The 24,780-nt window shown below is 45.2% G+C and overlaps 1 protein-coding gene across 1 annotated transcript in view; it reads right to left on the reverse strand.

The window, feature by feature from the left end:
- Window positions 1-23,802, reverse strand: part of DAGLB (diacylglycerol lipase beta) — a 211,297-nt gene extending 187,495 nt beyond the window's left edge. Inside the window, exon 1 of the mRNA XM_085629027.1 lies at window positions 23,404-23,802. Within this exon, the coding sequence (XP_085485153.1) occupies window positions 23,404-23,498 (95 nt within the window). The 5' untranslated portion in view covers window positions 23,499-23,802. The remainder of the gene's footprint in view (window positions 1-23,403) is intronic.
- Between the last annotated feature and the right edge of the window lie 978 nt (window positions 23,803-24,780).

Below are 24,780 nucleotides of genomic sequence, written 5' to 3' on the forward strand. Positions count from 1 at the left end.
AATTCAAGTACTTATTTAGAAAACATAAATAACAATATTGCCCTTCTGGTACATGCAATGTCCGTTGTGTATGTGTTTTTTTCTAATCTTTAGATAGTTTGTAAATTACATTGGTGCAGTGCTGAGAGGTACAGTGATGTGAACAGTAAAACATAATACATACATATATATATATGCAGATATCCCAAATTTATAAATGTACTCAATCAATAGATACTTTATTTGGTTACCTAACAACCACAAAAGTACATCACATGCATAAAACCAACTATAAAGTACATTTCATCATACATACATATCTTTAATATTTAAATGCTCTTAAAGGATTCAATTTAAAAGGCCTTTGCATAATTACAGCTGCTTAAACATTTTTCCCACTTCTGAGGGCACCCACCAAAAATGCTTGCCACATTAAAGCAAATATTGGGGGACTTTAACATTTGAAGGTGGATCAGGGCTGGCTTTACTTGCCAAAATCCCTTCCCTCTGAGCAACAGTGAAATAGAACATTGTCTAAAGGTCTGGTAATGATCACAGAAAAATATAAAGTGCACTGGGCCATATTATCAAGGAACTGCAATAACATTATCGCCGCTTTAGCGGCAGGAAACTGCCGCTAAAGCGGCGATAATGGGCTTGATAATATGCCCTTGCGAATTCCCATAGAAGCCCAGGTTCTGGTGTGAACCTGGACTTCTGTGGGAATTCACAAGGGCATATTATCAAGCCCATTATCGCCGCTTTAAGAGGAGTTTCCTGCCGCTAAAGCGGCGATAATGTTATCGCAGTTCCTTGATAATATGGCCCACTGTATCTTGGACCGATAATTTATCACATGAGCATGGTTCTTGGTCTTTCACCTTATGCTGCCCGTGGGGTTCTGCTAAAAGCCAGTGGAAAAATTTAAATCTAAAACTGGTTAAAAGAAAGCAGTGATGGGTGATACAACCGTGATTAAGAAGGGTTCCATAAAAACATCTGTTTTTAGGGGTATATGGGCCCTGACTGTGGGTTTTAAAACTTTTTTCTTCTCTGTCTGCTTTAACTCTTGTCGTCATAAATGGCTTTTTAATCCATGACCGATCTTTTTTGGTGATCATCTCCGTTGCCCCATATAACTCTGGACACCCCAGTTTTTCCAGCCAAACTTTAATATAGATAAGCCACGGGATAGTATGACCTTCATCCAGGGAAATACAATCTTTTAAGATAACCTGGTTGAGCCCTAGCTCAGTGCTTGACCAAATTGTGAATCAATAAGCTAGGAGTACACATTTCGGTTCAAAATCCGTATTCTAGGCTACATTGAATCATTAGTCAACAATCCCTAACAAATTTCGACCCACTTCAAGACCGGCGTTAGTGCTGTAAGGCTTTATTTGGTAGACCAATTAGAAGAGAATGTGATAGTTAAGGCAGGACATAAGGGGTTGCACATCAGTTTTAGGTAATTTATGTATTAGAAAAAGTTTGCAGTTAAATAGATATCTCATTTGAAAAAAGCACGTTTGACAGGATTTTTGATGTGGGTTCTAGAGTTGAAATGTTCGGTCTGATGATACCTAGGAATTATGCACATTCAGCAATTTGAGGTTGAGAGCCCATAGATAAGATTGTATTTAACTAATAAGCTTATGTGGGTGTACGGTTTTAAAGACAGAATAAAAAAAAAAAAAATGTAATTTCATTATAATTGTTGACCTTTTCACTGTTTTTGAATGTTGGATAGATGGGATAAAACGATCTTATGATCAGCTTCAGCAGAGATTTTGAGGCATAGCTGGGTATTGTCTCTTCTGTGATAATACCAAACTCCTATCTTGGTTACAAGGGCCCCAAGTGTTCAGTATTGAAATGTAAGGGTGCCAGTATTGAGCACTAGGATATGGTAGATATCACAGGGGTCTGTTTGGATAGAAACTCCCCATCAGTGCTTTTGTACATGGCATGGTAAACACTGTATCTATTAGTGTGGCAATGGACCATGTATGTCCTCTGTTGCTACAAAGCAGTGGACAGTGGTGGATGCAGAGTCACTATTGTACGGCAGTATACACAGTATCTTGTCTACATCATGCCCCGTTTCTCAATTTATTTTACCCTGTTATGGAGCAAGCATGGTAACCTGTCTTTGTCTTAAGCAAGATATAATTGTATCCTGTGTCTTGGTAGCATGCTCTCCATTTCTCACCATGAACTTGTGGTAGTGTCGTAGGATGAATGCCATACAATACTTTCCTGCAGGTAAAATATTGTAGGTGCTCCTGATGCCACAAGGAATTGCTTTACAGCAGTTGGTTATTTGCGCTCTCTGGTTAGTTTTAGCATCACTAGAAATCCCCTTAAGTGGATCATTTCACAACATTGTGGGTAAAAGTATAAATTGTTTTCCTGAATTAGATGCTTCATTAGATATTACTGTATGACTATTTGTTTGCTTCAAACAGTAACTACTGATGTGCTTGTTGTTAACCTGAGTATGTAGGAGTGGATGTGGAGGAACAGTCCAGATGCATGCTCTGTTTTCTCCTATTGACCGGAGCTTGGGAAAATGGCTGTTGCCATAATTTGCTCTAGTCAAGCCTAAACTTTTAGCTTGAAGTGGTGATTGGTACCAATGGATTTCCAGGATCTGGACAGTAGATTATCTAAAATGGGGAAGTTGCCCTGGTGCGATACTAATTGCAGTATGTTTTCACGTTTCCAGTTAAAATGCCCCTTTTGCACCCACAAATATTTACACTTGAATACCGACGTTTAAGTCCATATTCTGCCTGTTGTTGGCAGTCATGATCTGTTCATGGCGATTCTTTTCTGATAACTGAGATTTTGTAACTTAGGCTGGCATTTGCTACAAGCAAATTATCTTTTTCGACCTCTGAAAATTGACTTTGACACCAACATGTGCCCCTTTTCCTTCAAGTTAGGTATGGAACTCATTTGTGGGCTTACCCACTGGGTATCACATGTTGCATTTTGACCGTTGTGGATGTTTTTAAGTCTTACTAGGGAGTGGATTGACTAAGGCAGAGGTTCCCAACCTGTAGTCTGCGGAGCCCCAGGGGTCTGTGACACATTCCCAGGGTGTCCGCAGGTGCAAGCACCCGATTTGTGCTCGAACGGCTGTGCTGGTATATTCGCTACAAATTCGGTGGCAATGTTGATAACTCGATAATCCCACTGACATCTTCAAAATAGTCCCGCCCGCGCATTGCAAGGGGCGGGCGTAAATAAAAGGCAAAGGGCGCGCAGACACTCAACTAATATGGTGCTGTTATCATTCATGTGTGTCATGCTAAGTAGGCCATCTGTCCCAACCGAATCCAGGCCTGCAGTGAGTTCCACAGCATTACCCAATTGGATTCAGGTTTGCCCGTCACCCGATAAAGTGTGAGTATTCAAGCTTAGTGCGAGGGGACAGGATTGCTTAATAACTTCACCATGGAGTCCCTCAGACCCGACAAGGCGCGTGTAGACTGCCCTCCTCATAGGTACACTGTACTTATGTCATATACATGTATGCAGCGAGAACTGATTTGTCTTGGTTCCCTGGCCTATATTACATCATTCAATTTTTTTGTTGGAATCACAACCTTATTGACACTGTAAATCCCCTTTAGGCATCATGCCTGCTACTGCCCATGCACACCACTATATTTTTTAATTTAGAGTGTTCTTGAAGGAACGGCTGTCTTTTTGTGTTTATACTCTAATTACCCCACTTGCAGTAGATATTGAGTATTCCCCTTGTTGGTTGAGATCCATTTTAAAATGGGGAGGCATGGAGTTTTTGGGCCATCTCCTCTTTTCAACCGTCTGCTCATATGTTTTCTTTAATGGTCTGTGTTTCAGAGTTTATCTTGTGCTGGTGTCACCAAGTTTGCATAATTAAGTCACTGTGAAGGCCCCCCCCCCCCGACCTGACAAGGCACATGTACACTACCCTCTTCTTAGGTACATTGTACGTACGGCCACGTCACTTGGCTAGTGCGCTTAAAACGTGAAGGCACTTCTAACAGGTACTTCAGGCGTTTGCTGTGCACACACCCAAGATTGTATGTATTTGATTAACTTTATATTATTCAGGCATCTGAAATAAACTCTCAGCACTTCAAAAGTGCATCCACAACTAAGCGTTGTATGTATTTAGTTCTTTCTATTATACAGGCACTTGCAGTGACCTCTTGTACAGGTACATTTGAACTTTGCATTTCAAGTTTTTGTACAAAACTTGAAGCGACCTTCCAGCACTTAAAATGTACAAGCCCATATAAACTAGTTCTTGGACGTGGAGTGTACAGACCAAAAGGATGTGGCCTCTTAGTGTTTAAAATGCACACAATGGGCTTAAAAAGTACAGGCATGTCACACACACCCCTGTTGAGCTGAAGCCGATATACAGGTACGTCTATTACGGCCTCTTGACGCTGTAAACTCCCTGACTTGTCTAAACTGCCCTTTGTCCATGCTGGTATTGCCCACCTCCTTCTTTGCCCATCACTGTAGTGGTCAGGCCTTGGGTAGCACTGGCATTAAGAACCCAGGCTAGTTTTCCCTGGTACACGTGTGCCATTTACATAGCAGATCTAAAACAAATAATGGTCACGGGGATGTAATCTGAGGAAATGCACCTTTTTAATTGCAGCTTTAACAAGCATTTGCAATGCAATAGGTCTCGCATTTGTGAGAGTTTGAGCTATTGTCTTTGTAAATGACAATGCCTTTTATTTATGTGTTTTGAAAAGCTGCAAGCGGCGCGTAAACACACACTTTGTACTTCTAGTCCTCGCTTACGAGAAGCAAGGCTGGCAGTAAAAGAGGCCCAGTTATTGCCAGCCTTGCATCTCGTAAGCAAGGACAATAAGTACAAAGTGCGCCCTCACGAGTTTTCAAAACACACAAATAAAATGCATTATCATTTGCAAAGTCAATAGTTCAAACTCTCACAAATGCAAGACCTATTGCATTGCAAATGCTTGTTTCTATTGCTTTTCTTTCTCCTTTCATTAGTTTTTATTTCTTTTTTGTCTATTTTCTTTCTTACTTCCTTTAGACTGCGGATTTCTTTCGCCCACTTTCTACTTTTTTCTTGTATTTCTCTTTTTTCTACTTTTCTTCAGTTCTTTTTTCTGTTTATTTTCTTTCTATTATCTGCTCCTTTACTTTTCTTCCTTCTCTATTTTTTTCCTTGTTCCTTCTTTTTAATTTCACAATCTCCATTCACAATCTCCATTTCTTTAGTTTCCTTCTCTCTTCCCCTTCTTCCGTTGTTACCTTCTTCATTCCTTTCCTTTCCTTTCCTTTCCCTTCCCTCCTTCTTCTTTCTTTCCTCTTTCCTTTCTTGGTCCTGATATCCTTTACCTTCCTCCCACCTTCCCTTTTCAGCACTTCTTTCCCTCTAGGTCCTCCTTCATCTTTCTTTTCTTTCCCTCTATCTTGTCTCTCTTTTTCCATCCCTACTTTTTTAACTTTCATTCTTGTTGTTCCTTCTAATTTCCTCGTTAATTTGTGTGGCATGGCAGCATTATTGGTATATGATCGTGGGTCGCTGTAGAAATTGGTTTACTTCTAGAGAGATATGAAGTCTAAATGTACCCTTGAAAATGGATTTATAGCTATTGGTCCTACTCAAGAATGCAATATATATGTTGCAATAATACTGTTTGGTCTACTAATTTGTGCACATCAACTAATAGACCTCGGAGCAATTGGCCAGATAGTGAAAGCATTTCAGGACCAGCCTTTCAAAATGAGAGAACGGTCATCATATGTATTGCTCGACAATTATATCATAATCCCCAAGGAGACACTCACCTCATAGAGGTGAATCATAAACAAGTGTAAAATGGGCAAAACTGATTCTTTGGGATCCCACAAGTAACCCTTGATATGCCTATATTAACAATGTAGTACGGTCACTGGAACGGAAGTGGAGGTACTAGAGCAGAGGTGTTAAGACCAGTGGTTGAAGTGATAACAGACAACAATGTCTCAACGTGGAATTCAATGAAAGGACAAGTGATTTCAAAGGTGAGCTGTATGTTACAGTATCAAAGGAATGAATCCATACACAGAGGACAACAGGAGACCAAGTTAGTAGGAAAGAGTTGTATTTTCAACACATGATGAACATATTGCGTCATATGTACATATCATATAGGTTTAAAAAGCACTGCGTGACACTTAGTGAAAGTGTAACCGAAAAAATACTGTGCACAAGTGCTCGTGGAGTTTGTGACGGCGCAAGTGACACATAAAGTGGTATATACTGCGGTGAAACGGCGCAACAAGGAGAACAATGGTATTTTGAATATGCCAAAGTTAGGGCATTTACACAGTAAATGTATGGAAATTCAAAGGACAGTAAAGCAAATGCCCATGTTTGTAAATGCGCCAACAGTAACGCTGTTGAAGTCGACGGCGTTTCGGCCCGTAACACTCAAGGCCATCATCAGGACTGGTTACACATATTTTAGACAGTGCTAGGGTAAAGAAAAACAATTCTCAAAAGCTGGACCAAAACAAGGGAGAAAAGGAGGACAGTCGTGCAGATGGTTGTGAACACGGCGACGTATAGTGGCCGTGGGTACGGGTCTAATGTGTGGCCATGGGCCAAGGAGCAGTGATCGGGCGAGTAGTGAGAGCGAGAGCGGGTATCACAACGGCGCGAGAATCGGATGAGGTGTGCCCGAGTGGGCAGAGGTAAAGTAACTAGAGACCGGGGCCAAGAAATGGTGAGCTGTGTGGTAGAATTATGCATAGAAACATCGCACAGGTTGATGGTAGCAGGGGTGCAAAGGAGTGCCACAGTGAGGGAGAGCGGGAAGTGACAAGGGGCAAAACAATGGACAGGAAACTTACTCGCATGGAAGGGGCGAGCCGGGTGAATCGGCAAAGCAGGACCCCGTGTAGAGTCAGGCGTGTCCGGGGAAGTCCTAACTGGACGGGGTAAGAAAGTTGGTGGTGAGGAAAAGAGCAGGTAGGACGTGGGGAGGGAGACAGCAGAGAAGATAGGAGTGACAAAACACTTACTCCTTCGGAAAGGGCGAGCCGAACGAAACGGCAACGCTGGACCATGTGACGTTAGAAGGGTCCGTGGTAGTTCAGGCTGGAAGGGGACAAAGGACAGGGGGTGAGGAATAGGCAGGGGGGAACAGTGGGAGAGAAGGGAGTAAGGGAGACACTTACTTCGGGGGGGGAAGGCGGAGAGCAATCAATGAAGAAGCTGGAAAGGAAAGGGGAGGTTAGAAACTGGGCAGATGGACGGTTCCGGGGAGAAAAAGCGCGAGCAGAATTTACTTACATTTTGTCGAGGCGAGTGAATCACCGAGAGGGGGTCCGGGAAGAGGGGCGTGCCGGTATGAATCAGGCAAAGAGTGAAGACGGAAGTGCACTGGCGAGAGTTTATGAGGTCAGTGCTTCCAGGTCACGAGGAGCGTCAACCAATCAACGGGAAGGAGCCGGTGGGAGGACGCGTGCGGATTGGTGCAGGGGGAAGATGGGCTGGGTGGTGCTGAAAGGGGAGTGAAGCGGAAAGGTCACCAGAAGAACGGAGAAGGAGTCATGGCAACCGGTGTGTAATAACCCGCAAGGACGCGTGTATCGCTCGAGTGGGAAAAAGAGGAGTAAAAGGATGACATTAGAAATGAAAACAATATGGTCAATTCAATAGACCCAAAGCGGGCCAAATCTGGACGAATAGCAACTTATACAGAATTCACAAAAATTACAATACAATTGTATCAATAAAGCCATGGGCAATTGTCAGGCAGTTTTATGGATAATACATCATGGGTAGACATATGGGGGGGGGGGGGGGGGAAAGAGAGGGGAGGGGTGGGAAAAAAGGAGAGGGGAGGGGGGGGGGAGGAGGGGGGGTTGACGGGAAGGGGAGGAAAAGGGGAAGGAAATGGGATGAAAATGTGTAGATAACAGAAGAACAATCAACAAATTGGTGAAAGAATGTGACCAGTATACTTAAGGATAAAAAGCAAAAACAACAAGAAAATCAAAACGTATATTTTTGGATGAATTGGGTTGGGGGGGGGGGGAGAGAGGGGGGGGGGGGAAAGAGGTGGGAGGGGAAGGAGACGGGGGGGGGCGGGGGGGGGGGCAGGGTTGCACAGGGGAAGGGAAAAAATGGATACGTACAAAGTACACATTACATAAGCAAGGATGGAGAACGTATCGGCTGTAAAAAAGCAGACCAGTAGATCACAATCATGCAAAGGATCACAGTCATGCAAGGGTAGAGTTCCATTCATCAAGGGAATTCAGGCCCTGCTCAATGGAGTTAAAGCGGGAGATCCAACGGCATTCACACCTATTCAGGAGTCTTTGGGTATCACCGCCTCTTAGTGGGATGGACGGTTTGTCAATTACCAGCCAGGTGAAGTCGGTTTCGCTGTGATTCTTTTCTTTGAAGTGGGAGACCAGGGGGGCTGTTAGCACTCCACATCTAATGCGGCTGCGATGTTGTAGGATGCGGTCCTTTACCATCTGGGTGGTTTGGCCAATGTATATTTTATCACAGGGGCATTTTATCATGTAGACAACGTTCTGAGATCTACAGTTGGTGAAGGAGTGTAGGTCAAATTTCAACCCATTGTGTTCAAACGTCTTTGTGTTGGTTGTAGAGGAGTATGCTGCACATCTTTGGCACCTATAATGGCCGAGCACCGGCGGTAGTTTCCATGAGTTGGGGAGCGATTCTGATATGTTTGGTGCAGTGGGCCAGGTGATTGCATGCACCAGATGGTCCGCTATGTTTTTGCCCCTGCGGTAAGAGAAAAGAGGTGGTTCATTGAAAATGGTAAGTGGAGCAAGAATGTTCCAGTTGGATTTGATGATCTTGGCTAGTTTATTGCTGGAAGGTGAGAAGGTGGACACAAATGGGATGCGAGTATTTGTCCTTTTTTCTTTAGGGGTAAGTAAGGTATCACGGTGGTTATACCATGCTCGTTTTCTTGCCCTATTGACCAATTTTCTGGGATAGCCGCGGGCCACGAGTTTGGCTGTGAGTATAGCAGCCTCCTTGAAGAAATCTCTACGCCATTTACAGTTGCGACGGATCCGCAGAAATTGTCCAAATGGAAGACCGTCACGTAGACCACGTGGGTGGTTACTAGAGTAGAGTAGCAAGGTGTTACGTTCTGTAGGTTTTCTGTATAGTGAAGTGCCAATTTTATCATCTTCAATTCGTAAGGTTAGGTCTAGAAATGGAAGATTATCTTCTTTGGCGTCCGCTGTGAATTTGAGATGTTGTTGGCTATTGTGTAACCAATCGATGAAGTGGGACAGAGAAGTTTTGTCGCCTGTCCAGATAAGGAGGATGTCGTCAATGTAGCGACGCCAGAAGGTGATATTGTTTCTGAAAGGGTTGAGGTCAGTGAGGATCAGTGTGCTCTCGAGATGATGTACATACAAGATGGCAAAATTTGGTGCAAAGCATGCGCCCATGGAAACTCCCTTGATTTGTAAATAGTAGGTATCTTTATACAGAAAGTAGTTATTTTCTAGGGCAATTTCCAATAAAGCCATCACGAAATCAGTGGGTATCCTTGAGGGAGAGGGTCGAGCGTTAAGGATGTTTCTTATAACTTCTAGGCCTTCTCTGTGGGGTATGTTGGTATATAGCGATTCGATGTCCATACCAACCATTAAATTGGTACCTGGTATGAAAGGAGTGTCTTCGATCAGGTTGATTAAATCCATGCTGTCGCGCACGAAAGTGTCCGTTTTGGGTACAAATTCCTTGAGGATGCTATCGATGTATTTGCCAATGGGCTCCAGGATGGACCCACAACCAGAGACTATGGGTCTACCAGGTGGGTTTTGTTGATTTTTATGTATTTTAGGTAATACATAGATTACTGGAGTCCGTGGGCTGGTTTTGTTGAGGAACAAAGCTTCCTTCTCAGAGATGATATTGTCCAGTTTGGCTTGGTTGGTTAGAGTAAGAATCTTGGATCTTATGCCCGGGAGGGGGTCAGAAGGAAGGGTACGGTAGTGTTCCGTGTTGTTGAGTTGGCGGAGAATTTCCTTATCGTATGCAGTCTGATCTTGTATGACAATACCACCTCCTTTGTCTGCGGGCTTGATGATTAATTCCTTGTTTTTGCTGAGGTGATGGAGTGCCTGTTTTTCTTCCAAGGATAAATTGTAAGGGACAAATTCATGTTGTGATTGAATGTCCTTCATTTCAAGTAGAATCCGTCTTTCAAAAGTGAGAACTTCTGGGGGCATAAGTACTGAAGGAGGATTGAAGGTGGATGGTAAATGAAATGAAATGGGGAACGTATGTTCAGGTCCCGTGAGGCTTGCCCTGCGCTGTGGTTATTTTTCCCACAGCATGGTTTCCAGGGAGACCCCTAACTACTCCGACGAATATATCCCAAAAATTCTTTCTGGACCCTCTCTTCTTTCTTCCTCCATTACTCCTATACCACCTGGTGCGACTGAATCCCGCATCTTATTGGACAGACTTGAAAGGCTTAAAAAGAAACAGATCCGTACTGATCTTCATGCACGTATGCTGACGGAATATCTCAAATCCAACGTTATCCCGCTCGGTTTACAGATTCGCAACGTCCCGGCAATCTTCACACAGGACCCCAAATTTAGATCTGGGTTTAGCCATCTGGCCACCACTTGCTCGCGACAGACATTGGATGGTCCTTGGGATCGATACGGCCTTGGAACACAGTCGTAAGGAACTAGCAGAAATCGCTGAACTTGAAAAACTTATCCTCGAGGACTCTACCATCACCGATGCCAAGAACCTTCTAGACAAAGTGAACGATACCATCAATACCTTTAATACCTTTGAACAAAACAAGAAAATCAACAAAATTCAAAGAGACATCCGCTACTACAACAACGACCACACTTATCCATACCTAAAGGACGATTTTTACGATACACCATACCAACCCCCTAAACAACAAAGAAACTGGGGCCGCTATCGGAATCAACAACGAGTGTCATTTTCTAATTCCTCTAATACATCAGCTGAGGACTCTAGTCCAGGAGAAGGACCGAGCACCTCACGACCCCAGGCAAACCAACCACCGAGACCACAACCCCTACTGCCTGCTGGTTTTTTAGAGTCAAACCGGGGGAGGAGCAGAGGCAGACCGAGAGGCAACAACCAGTACCAATACTCCGGAGAACGTCAAACAAGGAGAAAGTTTTACCAATGGTAACTGAAAGTAACACTGAGAACTCTCCAATGACACTCCCTATCTTCAACCTCTCCCAATATAACCTTACGCCATTTGAAACCAATCTCCTTAATAAAGGATTATCGTTTGTACCCACAGACCGAAGCAACTTCTTTGAAATCCATGAGAACTTATTGTTGTTCTTCAGACGAATCAGGCTAAAACAGTTCTTCTCGGAGAGACCCTCACGGGACCTGAACATACGTTCCCCATTTCATTTACCATCCACCTTCAATCCTCCTTCAGTACTTATGCCCCCAGAAGTTCTCACTTTTGAAAGACGGATTCTACTTGAAATGAAGGACATTCAATCACAACATGAATTTGTCCCTTACAATTTATCCTTGGAAGAAAAACAGGCACTCCATCACCTCAGCAAAAACAAGGAATTAATCATCAAGCCCGCAGACAAAGGAGGTGGTATTGTCATACAAGATCAGACTGCATACGATAAGGAAATTCTCCGCCAACTCAACAACACGGAACACTACCGTACCCTTCCTTCTGACCCCCTCCCGGGCATAAGATCCAAGATTCTTACTCTAACCAACCAAGCCAAACTGGACAATATCATCTCTGAGAAGGAAGCTTTGTTCCTCAACAAAACCAGCCCACGGACTCCAGTAATCTATGTATTACCTAAAATACATAAAAATCAACAAAACCCACCTGGTAGACCCATAGTCTCTGGTTGTGGGTCCATCCTGGAGCCCATTGGCAAATACATCGATAGCATCCTCAAGGAATTTGTACCCAAAACGGACACTTTCGTGCGCGACAGCATGGATTTAATCAACCTGATCGAAGACACTCCTTTCATACCAGGTACCAATTTAATGGTTGGTATGGACATCGAATCGCTATATACCAACATACCCCACAGAGAAGGCCTAGAAGTTATAAGAAACATCCTTAACGCTCGACCCTCTCCCTCAAGGATACCCACTGATTTCGTGATGGCTTTATTGGAAATTGCCCTAGAAAATAACTACTTTCTGTATAAAGATACCTACTATTTACAAATCAAGGGAGTTTCCATGGGCGCATGCTTTGCACCAAATTTTGCCATCTTGTATGTACATCATCTCGAGAGCACACTGATCCTCACTGACCTCAACCCTTTCAGAAACAATATCACCTTCTGGCGTCGCTACATTGACGACATCCTCCTTATCTGGACAGGCGACAAAACTTCTCTGTCCCACTTCATCGATTGGTTACACAATAGCCAACAACATCTCAAATTCACAGCGGACGCCAAAGAAGATAATCTTCCATTTCTAGACCTCACCTTACGAATTGAAGATGATAAAATTGGCACTTCACTATACAGAAAACCTACAGAACGTAACACCTTGCTACTCTACTCTAGTAACCACCCACGTGGTCTACGTGACGGTCTTCCATTTGGACAATTTCTGCGGATCCGTCGCAACTGTAAATGGCGTAGAGATTTCTTCAAGGAGGCTGCTATACTCACAGCCAAACTCGTGGCCCGCGGCTATCCCAGAAAATTGGTCAATAGGGCAAGAAAACGAGCATGGTATAACCACCGTGATACCTTACTTACCCCTAAAGAAAAAAGGACAAATACTCGCATCCCATTTGTGTCCACCTTCTCACCTTCCAGCAATAAACTAGCCAAGATCATCAAATCCAACTGGAACATTCTTGCTCCACTTACCATTTTCAATGAACCACCTCTTTTCTCTTACCGCAGGGGCAAAAACATAGCGGACCATCTGGTGCATGTAATCACCTGGCCCACTGCACCAAACACATCAGAATCGCTCCCCAACTCATGGAAACTACCGCCGGTGCTCGGCCATTATAGGTGCCAAAGATGTGCAGCATGCTCCTCTACAACCAACACAAAGACGTTTGAACACAATGGGTTGAAATTTGACCTACACTCCTTCACCAACTGTAGATCTCAGAACGTTGTCTACATGATAAAATGCCCCTGTGATAAAATATACATTGGCCAAACCACCCAGATGGTAAAGGACCGCATCCTACAACATCGCAGCCGCATTAGATGTGGAGTGCTAACAGCCCCCCTGGTCTCCCACTTCAAAGAAAAGAATCACAGCGAAACCAACTTCACCTGGCTGGTAATTGACAAACCGTCCATCCCACTAAGAGGCGGTGATACCCAAAGACTCCTGAATAGGTGTGAATGCCGTTGGATCTCCCGCTTTAACTCCATTGAGCAGGGCCTGAATTCCCTTGATGAATGGAACTCTACCCTTGCATGACTGTGATCCTTTGCATGATTGTGATCTACTGGTCTGCTTTTTTACAGCCGATACGTTCTCCATCCTTGCTTATGTAATGTGTACTTTGTACGTATCCATTTTTTCCCTTCCCCTGTGCAACCCTGCCCCCCCCCCCCTGCCCCCCCCGTCTCCTTCCCCTCCCACCTCTTTCCCCCCCCCCCTCTCTCCCCCCCCCAACCCAATTCATCCAAAAATATACGTTTTGATTTTCTTGTTGTTTTTGCTTTTTATCCTTAAGTATACTGGTCACATTCTTTCACCAATTTGTTGATTGTTCTTCTGTTATCTACACATTTTCATCCCATTTCCTTCCCCTTTTCCTCCCCTTCCCGTCAACCCCCCCTCCTCCCCCCCCTCCCCTCTCCTTTTTTCCCACCCCTCCCCTCTCTTTCCCCCCCCCCCCCCCATATGTCTACCCATGATGTATTATCCATAAAACTGCCTGACAATTGCCCATGGCTTTATTGATACAATTGTATTGTAATTTTTGTGAATTCTGTATAAGTTGCTATTCGTCCAGATTTGGCCCGCTTTGGGTCTATTGAATTGACCATATTGTTTTCATTTCTAATGTCATCCTTTTACTCCTCTTTTTCCCACTCGAGCGATACACGCGTCCTTGCGGGTTATTACACACCGGTTGCCATGACTCCTTCTCCGTTCTTCTGGTGACCTTTCCGCTTCACTCTCCTTTCAGCACCACCCAGCCCATCTTCCCCCTGCACCAATCCGCGCGCGTCCTCCCACCGGCTCCTTCCCGTTGATTGGTTGACGCTCCTCGTGACCTGGAAGCACTGACCTCATAAACTCTCGCCAGTGCACTTCCGTCTTCACTCTTTGCCTGATTCATACCGGCACGCCCCTCTTCCCGGACCCCCTCTCGGTGATTCACTCGCCTCGACAAAATGTAAGTAAATTCTGCTCGCGCTTTTTCTCCCCGGAACCGTCCATCTGCCCAGTTTCTAACCTCCCCTTTCCTTTCCAGCTTCTTCATTGATTGCTCTCCGCCTTCCCCCCCCGAAGTAAGTGTCTCCCTTACTCCCTTCTCTCCCACTGTTCCCCCCCTGCCTATTCCTCACCCCCTGTCCTTTGTCCCCTTCCAGCCTGAACTACCACGGACCCTTCTAACGTCACGTGGTCCAGCGTTGCCGTTTCGTTCGGCTCGCCCTTTCCGAAGGAGTAAGTGTTTTGTCACTCCTATCTTCTCTGCTGTCTCCCTCCCCACGTCCTACCTGCTCTTTTCCTCACCACCAACTTTCTTACCCCGTCCAGTTAGGACTTCCCCGGACACGCCTGACTCTACACGGGGTCCTGCTTTGCCGATTCACCCGGCTCGCCCCTTCCATGCGAGTAAGTTTCCTGTCCATTGTTTTGCCCCTTGTCACTTCCCGCTCTCCCTCACTGTGGCACTCCTTTGCACCCCTGCTACCATCAACCTGTGCGATGTTTCTATGCATAATTCTACCACACAGCTCACCATTTCTTGGCCCCGGTCTCTAGTTACTTTACCTCTGCCCACTCGGGCACACCTCATCCGATTCTCGCGCCGTTGTGATACCCGCTCTCGCTCTCACTACTCGCCCGATCACTGCTCCTTGGCCCATGGCCACACATTAGACCCGTACCCACGGCCACTATACGTCGCCGTGTTCACAACCATCTGCACGACTGTCCTCCTTTTCTCCCTTGTTTTGGTCCAGCTTTTGAGAATTGTTTTTCTTTACCCTAGCACTGTCTAAAATATGTGTAACCAGTCCTGATGATGGCCTTGAGTGTTACGGGCCGAAACGCCGTCGACTTCAACAGCGTTACTGTTGGCGCATTTACAAACATGGGCATTTGCTTTACTGTCCTTTGAATTTCCATACATTTACTGTGTAAATGCCCTAACTTTGGCATATTCAAAATACCATTGTTCTCCTTGTTGCGCCGTTTCACCGCTGTATATACCACTTTATGTGTCACTTGCGCCGTCACAAACTCCACGAGCACTTGTGCACAGTATTTTTTCGGTTACACTTTCACTAAGTGTCACGCAGTGCTTTTTAAACCTATATGATATGTACATATGACGCAATATGTTCATCATGTGTTGAAAATACAACTCTTTCCTACTAACTTGGTCTCCTGTTGTCCTCTGTGTATGGATTCATTCCTTTGATACTGTAACATACAGCTCACCTTTGAAATCACTTGTCCTTTCATTGAATTTCACGTTGAGACATTGTTGTCTGTTATCATGTACTGCCCCAGTCTCACTGTGGTTTATGGGCTACCTCCTGTGGTCTGATACTGCCAGTGGTTGAAGTGAGCGGGATCGGGAGGGCACGGCGTGCCCCTACTTCTTTTTTTCAGTAGATTCCGTTCCACTACTTTGTTTATTTTAAACATTCGTCCCAGGACGGCAGAAATATCCAAGGCCTGCAAAGACGGTTCGGCGTTCGTGGCTGTTTGGGAAAGAACGTAGGGGGCAGAGCACGAAAAGGACTATTTTCCGTCTTGCTCAGAGAAGACAAGGAGAGTGTGCACTTCTGCTCTGCCACTGGCAGCTGCCCCCACCCCTCTTTCTTTTTTTCTCTAATTCCCTCTCTTTTTGCCTCCCTCCTCCTCACTTACAGAAAACCGTTATTCCAAGAAACGGTTCTCACCCTCACTTTCCCCCTTTTGTTTATTTGTTACCTCATGAAATTGATCCAAAAACTGAAAAAAACACTTTTGTTGTCTTTTTCTGACATTTTTGTTCTCCACAACGCAGCCTTGGGAATAAAAAGGTTAAAACTATGAAAAATAAATAAAAAACGAAATAAAGCAAGACAGAGTGTTTGCAAAGTGGCCAGATCGATTTTAGTCACACCCAAACACATTTGCACCACTTTACAGAGTTTGCCAGTGTAGCGCTACTTTTGTGTTCTTGTCTTTCTTTGAACAGCATTGTTTTCCCGGGTGGTGAAGTGCACCTGCTGGAGCGGGTAGTACAAAATTTTGTATACCCCCCCCCGCCATTCTGCATGTTTATATTAATCTGAATAATCAACTAATAGTAATCTCATTAATTTGTTTGAAGTGGAGACTTACCAATTATATTGGCAAAAGAATTACACGTGGGATTTGCACTTTGCATGGCTAAATTAATTGTATATTAACATATGTACGCATACTAACAGTAGAAAATTCGAATATTGCATGATATATGTTGCTTTTGTGTTGTAATTGTAAGTTGCGCATCATTGAGTGAGTATAAACGCTTTGAATGTTGCTATTCTGCTAGATAATTACTTACACATAAGGGCATTAGTGAGGGTTTAACATTTTATTAGCCATTTCCATGTTTTAATTACGTTTTTGTGTTTGCTTTGCTTAAGTTGACCATTTCGGCCTTCTTCAAGATGGCTGACTAAGACGTACAACGTGACTGCTGCTGTCACGTGAGGTTCTGGGTGAAGTGCGCATGCGTCACTGCCAGCAACAATGGCCTCGTCCTGACCCCAGGAGACGATGTTCCTACCAAGGACACTCTGGGAGCTTCGCCAAGGATACAACAATGGACTGTCTTTGAAACCGGAACCAGCAAGTGCGATGACTTAATCTTGCGGACTATGTTGGAACTTTACCGATCGACCCCAAATCCACCAATGAGGACTGTCTAAAACCCCAATCTTGATACATTTTGACATTAGTTTCATTATAAAAGTAGGCAGAAAAGTGAACTAAAAAACTCTCTCTTCTTTGACGAACTTGATTTCCTGACGTTATGCTGACGGGGAGGACGGTGACACTGCTGGACAGCTGTTATCCTGAATCTATGGGAGACTGAACTGCGGCCTGACTTTGATGAATTTAAAGATTTTTCCACGACTTGACTGACTTAGAGGACGACTAATAGCCAGATAAGGTAAATATGATGTTCTGCGGTTTGGATGATGATTTCTAACAATTTGCAATTTTATTAGATAAACGATATTGGATTAATTGATAAATGTGTTGTGTTGATTATTTGAAAAAGAAACTAGAATAAGAGAAGAGTTTAGATAGATGAATTGGATCACTAAATCAAATAAACAACTAACTGATTCATCACCCAATGAGGGGAATATCACAAGGTTGGAGTTAATAAAGTATTCAATGCATTTAGGGTTTAGGTAAAGCTATTCCTTTCATGTCAGCGTTTGGAAACTTATTCCTCTAGGGAAGCAGATCAATGGAGTATGAGTGTTGGTGTTATGGGCCCCACCAATTAATGTAATTGAGTGAATTTGCTATTGCGGTATTTAGTCTGTGACGAAGGGGGAATTTGATGTTCCACGCTGCAACACACCAATCCTCTATCCCACCACTGAACACCAATTATGTTAGAAAACCCCGGGCAACCGGGTTAGCAGTCACCCGGCCTTTTCTATGCATAAGGGGTAGCTTGGCTCGAGCGGTCGGGGGTCAGGCACCGTGTTAAGCGTACGTCACACCCTCACAATAACCATGCGTTCATCCGTTCCAAAAACGACTCTACACCGTAAAAATTTATGAAAGAATCTCTTTGTGTTTATCTTAATTTTCTCTTAGTTGCAGGGTTATGTCACAAATACAATACAAAAGGATTTTCTTCAGGGATAGCAGGTCAATTAAATAATAACACTTTACAGGTGCAATAAATAGGATTAGGTCATCAATACACAAGGAATAAATAGAGGTGCGATAAATACATAGGGCAAATAAATACTGTCAGACAATAAATACCAGGCAAGAGTAAATACGGTCAGACAATAAATAACACTCCTTCAATGAATAATATAAGCAGTCAAACAATTGCAAATCAGATCACATTTATGAGGTAGTTTGATTTTACCATGCCCAAGTACAGCTTGTGGTCACTGGGGTGGCCTGGGGATGTCCCACCTAGTGTGGTCAAGGCTGGGGCCTAAGCTGAGGTAAAATGAGGGTACCCTAAGGTTCTGGCTCACCAACTACACAGTCCCTCACACAGGTCCCTGCACCAGTCTCAGTTCACCCCCCCCCCCCAGCACTCTCAGGTTGGCCTAACACCCCTCTAGCCCCTAGAATGGTCTTTTAGGGCTCCACAGGGCCTCAGATGCCCTTTCTACCACTTACTGCCCTTTTCTCGGTGTTCGGCTCCACTCGGCGCCGGGTCGACGTCGATGGGCGGCTCCGGTTCGATGACGAGTCGATCGGTTCCACTTGACGCCGTGTCGATGCCGTCGGCCGGTTCCGGTTCGATGTCGCTGGGCGGCCTCGGTTCGATGTCGGGTCGATCCGCTTTACCTGACGCCGGGTCGATGCCGTGAGGCGGCTCCGGATCGATGACGCTGGGCGGCCTCGGCTCGATGTCGGGTTCCGGCGTCACAGGGTCACGGTCTCCCCGCTTCCGGGCGACTCCGGAGTGCGACCTCCACTCCCGACCTCCGTCGGCTCCACTTCGGGTTCCGGCGACTCCGGAGTGCGATCTCCACTCCCGATCTCCGTCGGCTCCACTTCGGGTTCCGGCGACTCCGGAGTGCGATCTCCACTCCCGACCTCCTGCGCGCTTCGCCTCGACCTCAGGCGACTCCGGAGTGCGATCTCCACTCCCGACCTCCTGCGCGCTCCACTTCAGCTTCCGGCGACTCCGGAGGGCGGACTTCACTCCCCCGTCGACGCCTCACCTTGACCTCAGCTGACTTCTACTTGACCTCCGGTGTCTCTCCACGACCTCCGTCGGCGCCCTCACTCGACCTCCAGCGGCTCCGGGTACGACGTCTGCCTTCTGTCAGCGCCGCTTCTCCACCTCGGGCTCCAGGTCTCCAGGCTTCTCGACGTCGGGTCTCCAGGAGGATTCCACCAAACAGGTCAGAAACTTGCTGTTCTTCTCCTTTAAGGCCTGTTCCGGCTGTTCAGGTCCTTAAGATGATTTTCTGGTCTTTATCCCACACAGGGCACTAGGCTGGGCTTGGTCAGTAGGGACTAGCATCAAGGGTGGGTTTCTGGACCCCACTCCAAGCACTGGTTTCCACCCCTGCTGCCTCACTCCTTCCTCCTTCTGTTTCTCTGTCCTCTCTCTTCACTGGTCAGGTGCCAACTGCCAATTCCAACTGCCAACTCTGAGCTGGCTTCCCAACATTCTAAACCTGCCTCACACTGTCACAGGGTTCTAGAATGTTCTGGAAGGTACTAGTAATCTCCAGTGGGTTCTGATGATGTCACAGGTGACAATGGGTGGCCACCATTTTGTGTCTCAGGCCCTCAGACAGAAGTTCCAGGGGTAGGGAAAATGGCTCCCTGACCCTGCATCAACACTAAAAAGTCTGGTGGTTCCCAAAAAGGAAAAATTATAATAGGGTTTGAGGCAAAAGTGGGACAAAATAAATAATGATGAGGAGGGACCACCCAAAGGGCTGACAGGTCTAACATGGAGGTACTGTAATGCCTGATTGATGGGTGGATTGGTAACCATGTTGTACCTGCTTACATTTCACATGCTTTACTTTGCTTTTTCCAGGATGTTGTTACTTTTATTTTTTTGGGGCAGCATATTGCTCTTGTCTAGTGCAATTTGAATTGAGTTGCAGCCAGGTGTTTATAGCGGGGCACAATTGGGTTGTAGTTGAAGGCAGTGCGAGTTTCTCTCAGTGGGGCAGTATGGTTTTCAGTGGGGGAGAGGATGTGGCACTATGGTCAGAGCGGCCGAATTTGGAACTGGGGAACGAGGTTCAATCTTCATGACCAGTCCCCCAGGTACAATCTTCATGACCAGTCCCCCAGCCCACTCTCCTAAGGGAGCACATTCCCAAGCTAGACCTTAGAAGGTCCCCTAGACCTTAGAAACCCTAGTGTCTTAGCACCAGCAGGTGGAACGTAGCGGTGGCAAGTGTAGGTTAACCTTGATGCCCGTCAACCACAATCCATATTGAAGTTCATCTCCAGTCTTGCGGGCAGGCCTATGAAGCAGCACACCCTAGAGCAACAGTGACCCTGTCACTAATGTCACAGGACACTTGAGAAGGGGCGGCTGTAGGGCGGTGCGACTGGTGTGACCACACCGGGCGCTGACTTTGAGCGGGGGCGTCATGTTGGCAAATATATTATGCTTCTAAAAGCACTTGCTGCCTCCTTCCTGTCTCCAGCGATTTTCAGCAACAATAAAAAATGTAATGATAACTCTGGTGATAAATGTTATTCCTAGAGAGACAGATCAGAGTTTTGTCTTGTCTAGGTAGCGCAGAGGGTTAATGTGCCTGCTGCAAAGAACATTTACCATGCAGATCACAAAGTTCATATAATGTAAATAGGTCAGTGGGTTACTGCTTTTGTCAGAGGGATCCTTTTGTTACTTGAAGTTTATAAGTTAAAATCCTAACATAGAACAATGAGCTATTAACTGTCATCAAAGAGCTGCATGCAAACTGCAAGGTATATATTAGAGCATTATGTTTTTCCCCCGTCTTTGATTATCCTAATTTTGCAAAAGGTGTTCATTCAGATGGAAATCAATTCTGGTTATTAAAGAGAACCCCCATCCATGGCATTAAGTTTTAAATTCTCAGTTTGTGTTTCTCCAGACTCAATCACTATTAAACTGTATTGCCTACTAGTATGGTTGCCATGTGGCTCCTACACCTTCTAGTCCTTTGTCTTATGTAACAGTTCCTATGCAGTGATTTACACACGTATAATTGAGTGTCTCTGTGTAATGTGTGTTATGTAAAGTGCTCTGACACCCTACACTGGTATGAGAGGTGCTGTAAATCAAATTAAATGCATCTGAGAGGGAGTGTGGTTATAGAGACTTGAGGGGTGCTGGTATTGAGGGAGTCTATGGTGGAGGTGGTCATGGGGGGCACTAACAAGCCTTGTTTCACAGGACGCCACCAGCGCTAAAGCCGGCCCTGCCCTTGAGGCAAGTCCGCCTCACCCATTGGTACCTCCATTGTCCTTGTTTCAGCAGTAGTAGCTGCAACTCATCAAGGATCGGTAATGCAGAATTTGCACACACACCAAACTAAGTTCACAAACTTCATGATCTCTCTGCTTCATTCACAAGCACTTGTAACACGTGATGCCTGCTTTGGGAGCATTGGAATTATGGAGCAATGGAGGACAAAATTATGCTGAATTGTTGACTAAATTATGCGGCAAAGAAAAGGCTGCAGCGTAATGCAGTATATTTTCTGATACTCAATTATTTTGACATTTGGACTCATGCTAACAGTCTCTGGAAAGATGGAGCCTTATTAGTACCAGTGTAACATACAAATGCAGCAGTGAGAAAGGTGATCAGTCAACCTTTGTGAAGGGCCGTCCGTCCCCTTTACAGCAACATGTCACACTTTTTGTAACTTTTGATCCGTTTGAACTACAAACAATTTATTAGTTAAAATTGTCAGATTATGCGCCAGATGATGTATTATGTGTCAACTATGGCAGAGCCATAATTATGTAGAAAACATTTGCAAACTAGGATATTTTGCTATTCGTTTGAACTGCTCTTGTGGAAAAAAGGAGAAATGCTGATGACAGAAATGCCATGGCTCGGAGACAAATGGCTTGTGCTTCCACTTTTAAGCGTATTTGGGACATTCTGCGATTGGAAACATGTCCCACTTTGTGAATGTATTTTAAAGTCAATAACTCATATTAAACCTTAAATAATCATGTGTATCCAATGGTTGAATTAAATACCATAATAAACTGTAACTGGTTAGTGAAATGCCAAACAAATACAAAAAAATGGGATGTTTTGTGCACTCTGGCCACACCTCTGACTCCGCCCACTGATCCAATCTTCGGGTTATTCCCGCCCTCTGATTCCCCGCCCACAGTTCCCCTACTTTTTTCCCCCCCACTTCGACCACTGGTTAAGACACTTTTGTAATCCTTGTTATGGGTAGAAGCACAGGAAAGTTTTCAATGATCAGAAGCAGCTCTCATCATTGGCAAAGCTGGAGACCCCTATTTGGAGTATAGCGTTCCTGTTAATAGGGTGGAACAGCACATAAAAAAGTACCACAGCCTTAGGGAAAAGTGCTATTACTAATACTTCCCCGTAGTGAAACACAATACGAACAAGCATTGGCATAGCCAATAGGTCTCGCCTTTCGGACCTTATAAGTGTTTAGCCATGCAACAGTTGCATAACTAAATACTTATAAGGTCCCAAAAGCGAAACCTACTGGCTATGGAAAGCGGCCGTGAAAGTGATCGCGATCACAATCAAACATCAAAGCGGCCGTGAAACCGAAAGTAATCGCGGTAAAGCGCAGTGCGCGCGCACATGCAGTGTGGCTCTAGGCTGGCCTGGTAGCACTTTTTGGAGCCCTCTCAATAAGTCTCGCCAGACCAGCGCATGCGCTGGGTCAGGCGAGACCTAAAAATGGCACTTTAAAATATAGCACCATAGTGAGAAACGCAAGTACTGTAGAAATACCCCATAATATCGCGTGCAGAGTATAGTTAAACGTGAGAGCACTCAATGTCTGGCGTTAATTGCCATTTAAATAAAATAGGCAAACTCGGCTTTACCATGATTGACTTTTATGCGAATCCATCCTGATTTGAGTAATTAAGAGACCCTGAAAATTGTCTTAAATGCCCGTGGCAGGGAGCCGCGCCCTTATCTACGCAGCGCTTTCGTACATCTTGTATAATTACAATTTTCGCAAATCGCCAATTTTGGGGTTGCTTTAAGTAAGATATTGCTTAATCTTTTCACTTTTGACTTTTTAGCAGCGAGACAGCTACCAAATGCTGGGCATTCATCCTCGGTCTCTTAAGCAGGGAGGACCAGCCAGAGGCTTGCCCGGGCGAGTAGAACTGACAGCTCTGTGTTTACCTCCGTGTGTGCCTTACACCATGCCTGTCATGAGAAGGCAAAGTCACCTCCCACCGCGTAGTAAAACTCACGCCGCTCTGCTCACCATATGATCCGGAAGAAGAGTTCAAAGGCTCCGGGGAACACCAGGTCGTCGCTGGCTATAGCCCAGCGCCTGCCGAACGCCACCAGACCAGGCATGCTTAGAGCGCGGGGAGGCTTCTGCGCTACACCGGGGATCGACGGCCTGCTCCGCGCTCACAGCCGCAGCGGCGCACACGGGTCTTCCGAAGGATCCGTCTCAAGGGCCGCTCTGTCCCCGCTGTGGACCATGAGCTCATCACGGCGCTGACAGGCCCGCGCCCCCGGACGCCTCTTCCTGCAGGGTCGGCCCACAGTTACGAGCCGTGGCCTCGGCTACCGGTGTGAAGCAACATCCCCGCGGCCCAGCGCTTCCTCAATTTACTGACGGCGACGCCGGGGCCGGCTGTGAGGAGGCGCCCCCAAGTGGCGGAGCCGCTGCAAGGAAAGAAATGAGAAACTTGGCCGCTTGTTGAACTGAGAAATACAGTGCTGTTTGAAATTGTGATGTGTTTGTATTTTGGGAAAAATAATACGAATCTTTAGTATAAAAATGGTCAACATGTGACATTTATTAATTAAACAATCTTTTTTATATCAAGGCTGTGTCTAGTTGTACAATGCTAGTAGTATCTCTATTCCAGGGCATTTGTATTTGTATTTATGTAGCGTTTGCCACCTCTGTCAAGGCGTCGAAGCGCTTTTTAGCGAGTAGCACGCTAGTCCACAATCCAAAAGGATTAGTGTTGGATTTGTTTAGGGAAATATGAGTTAATTTGAGCGGTGGACCCATGGGAGTCTGGTAGTTGGACTGAATAGAATAATGGAGGGAAAGAAGAGCGAATAGTCAGAAAGTGTTATTTGGGTGATCATAGTCGTAAGATCAGGTTTGGGATGAGTAAAAAGAGAAATTGAGGAGGGTAGAGTCTCTAGAAAGGAATATGGGAGATCATATTAATAAGATAACATTTCGGATGAGTAAAAAGAGAGATGGAGGAGTGTAGAGTCTCTAGAAAGGAATTAGAACGATCATTGTAGTAAAATGAGGTTTGGGATGAGTCAAAGGAGGGATACATGAGGGAAGAATTTAGAAAGGGTTGTTTGGGAGATCATAGTAGTAAAATTAGGTTTGCTGTGAGCTCAGGAGGGAAGTGTCTAGAAAGGGTTATTTTGGGAGATCACAGTAGTAGGCTGAGGCTTGGGATGAGTCAGAGAGTGGAGGAAGAGGATATATTGAGAGAGGTTATGAGGGGACATAGAGTAGTACATTGGAGAGAGTCAAAAAATGTTTTCTTCTACATTAGGAGTAAAGTAATAAATATTGTTGGAAAACCACTCCCACGCTAGAAGGGGTGGTGGTGGTCTTCCCGACACACTGTGGTAGCTTGGCTCGAGTGGTCAG

This window comes from Triturus cristatus, chromosome 10 (assembly GCF_964204655.1).
Source record: "Triturus cristatus chromosome 10, aTriCri1.1, whole genome shotgun sequence".
Classification (NCBI taxonomy): Eukaryota; Metazoa; Chordata; class Amphibia; order Caudata; family Salamandridae; genus Triturus; species Triturus cristatus.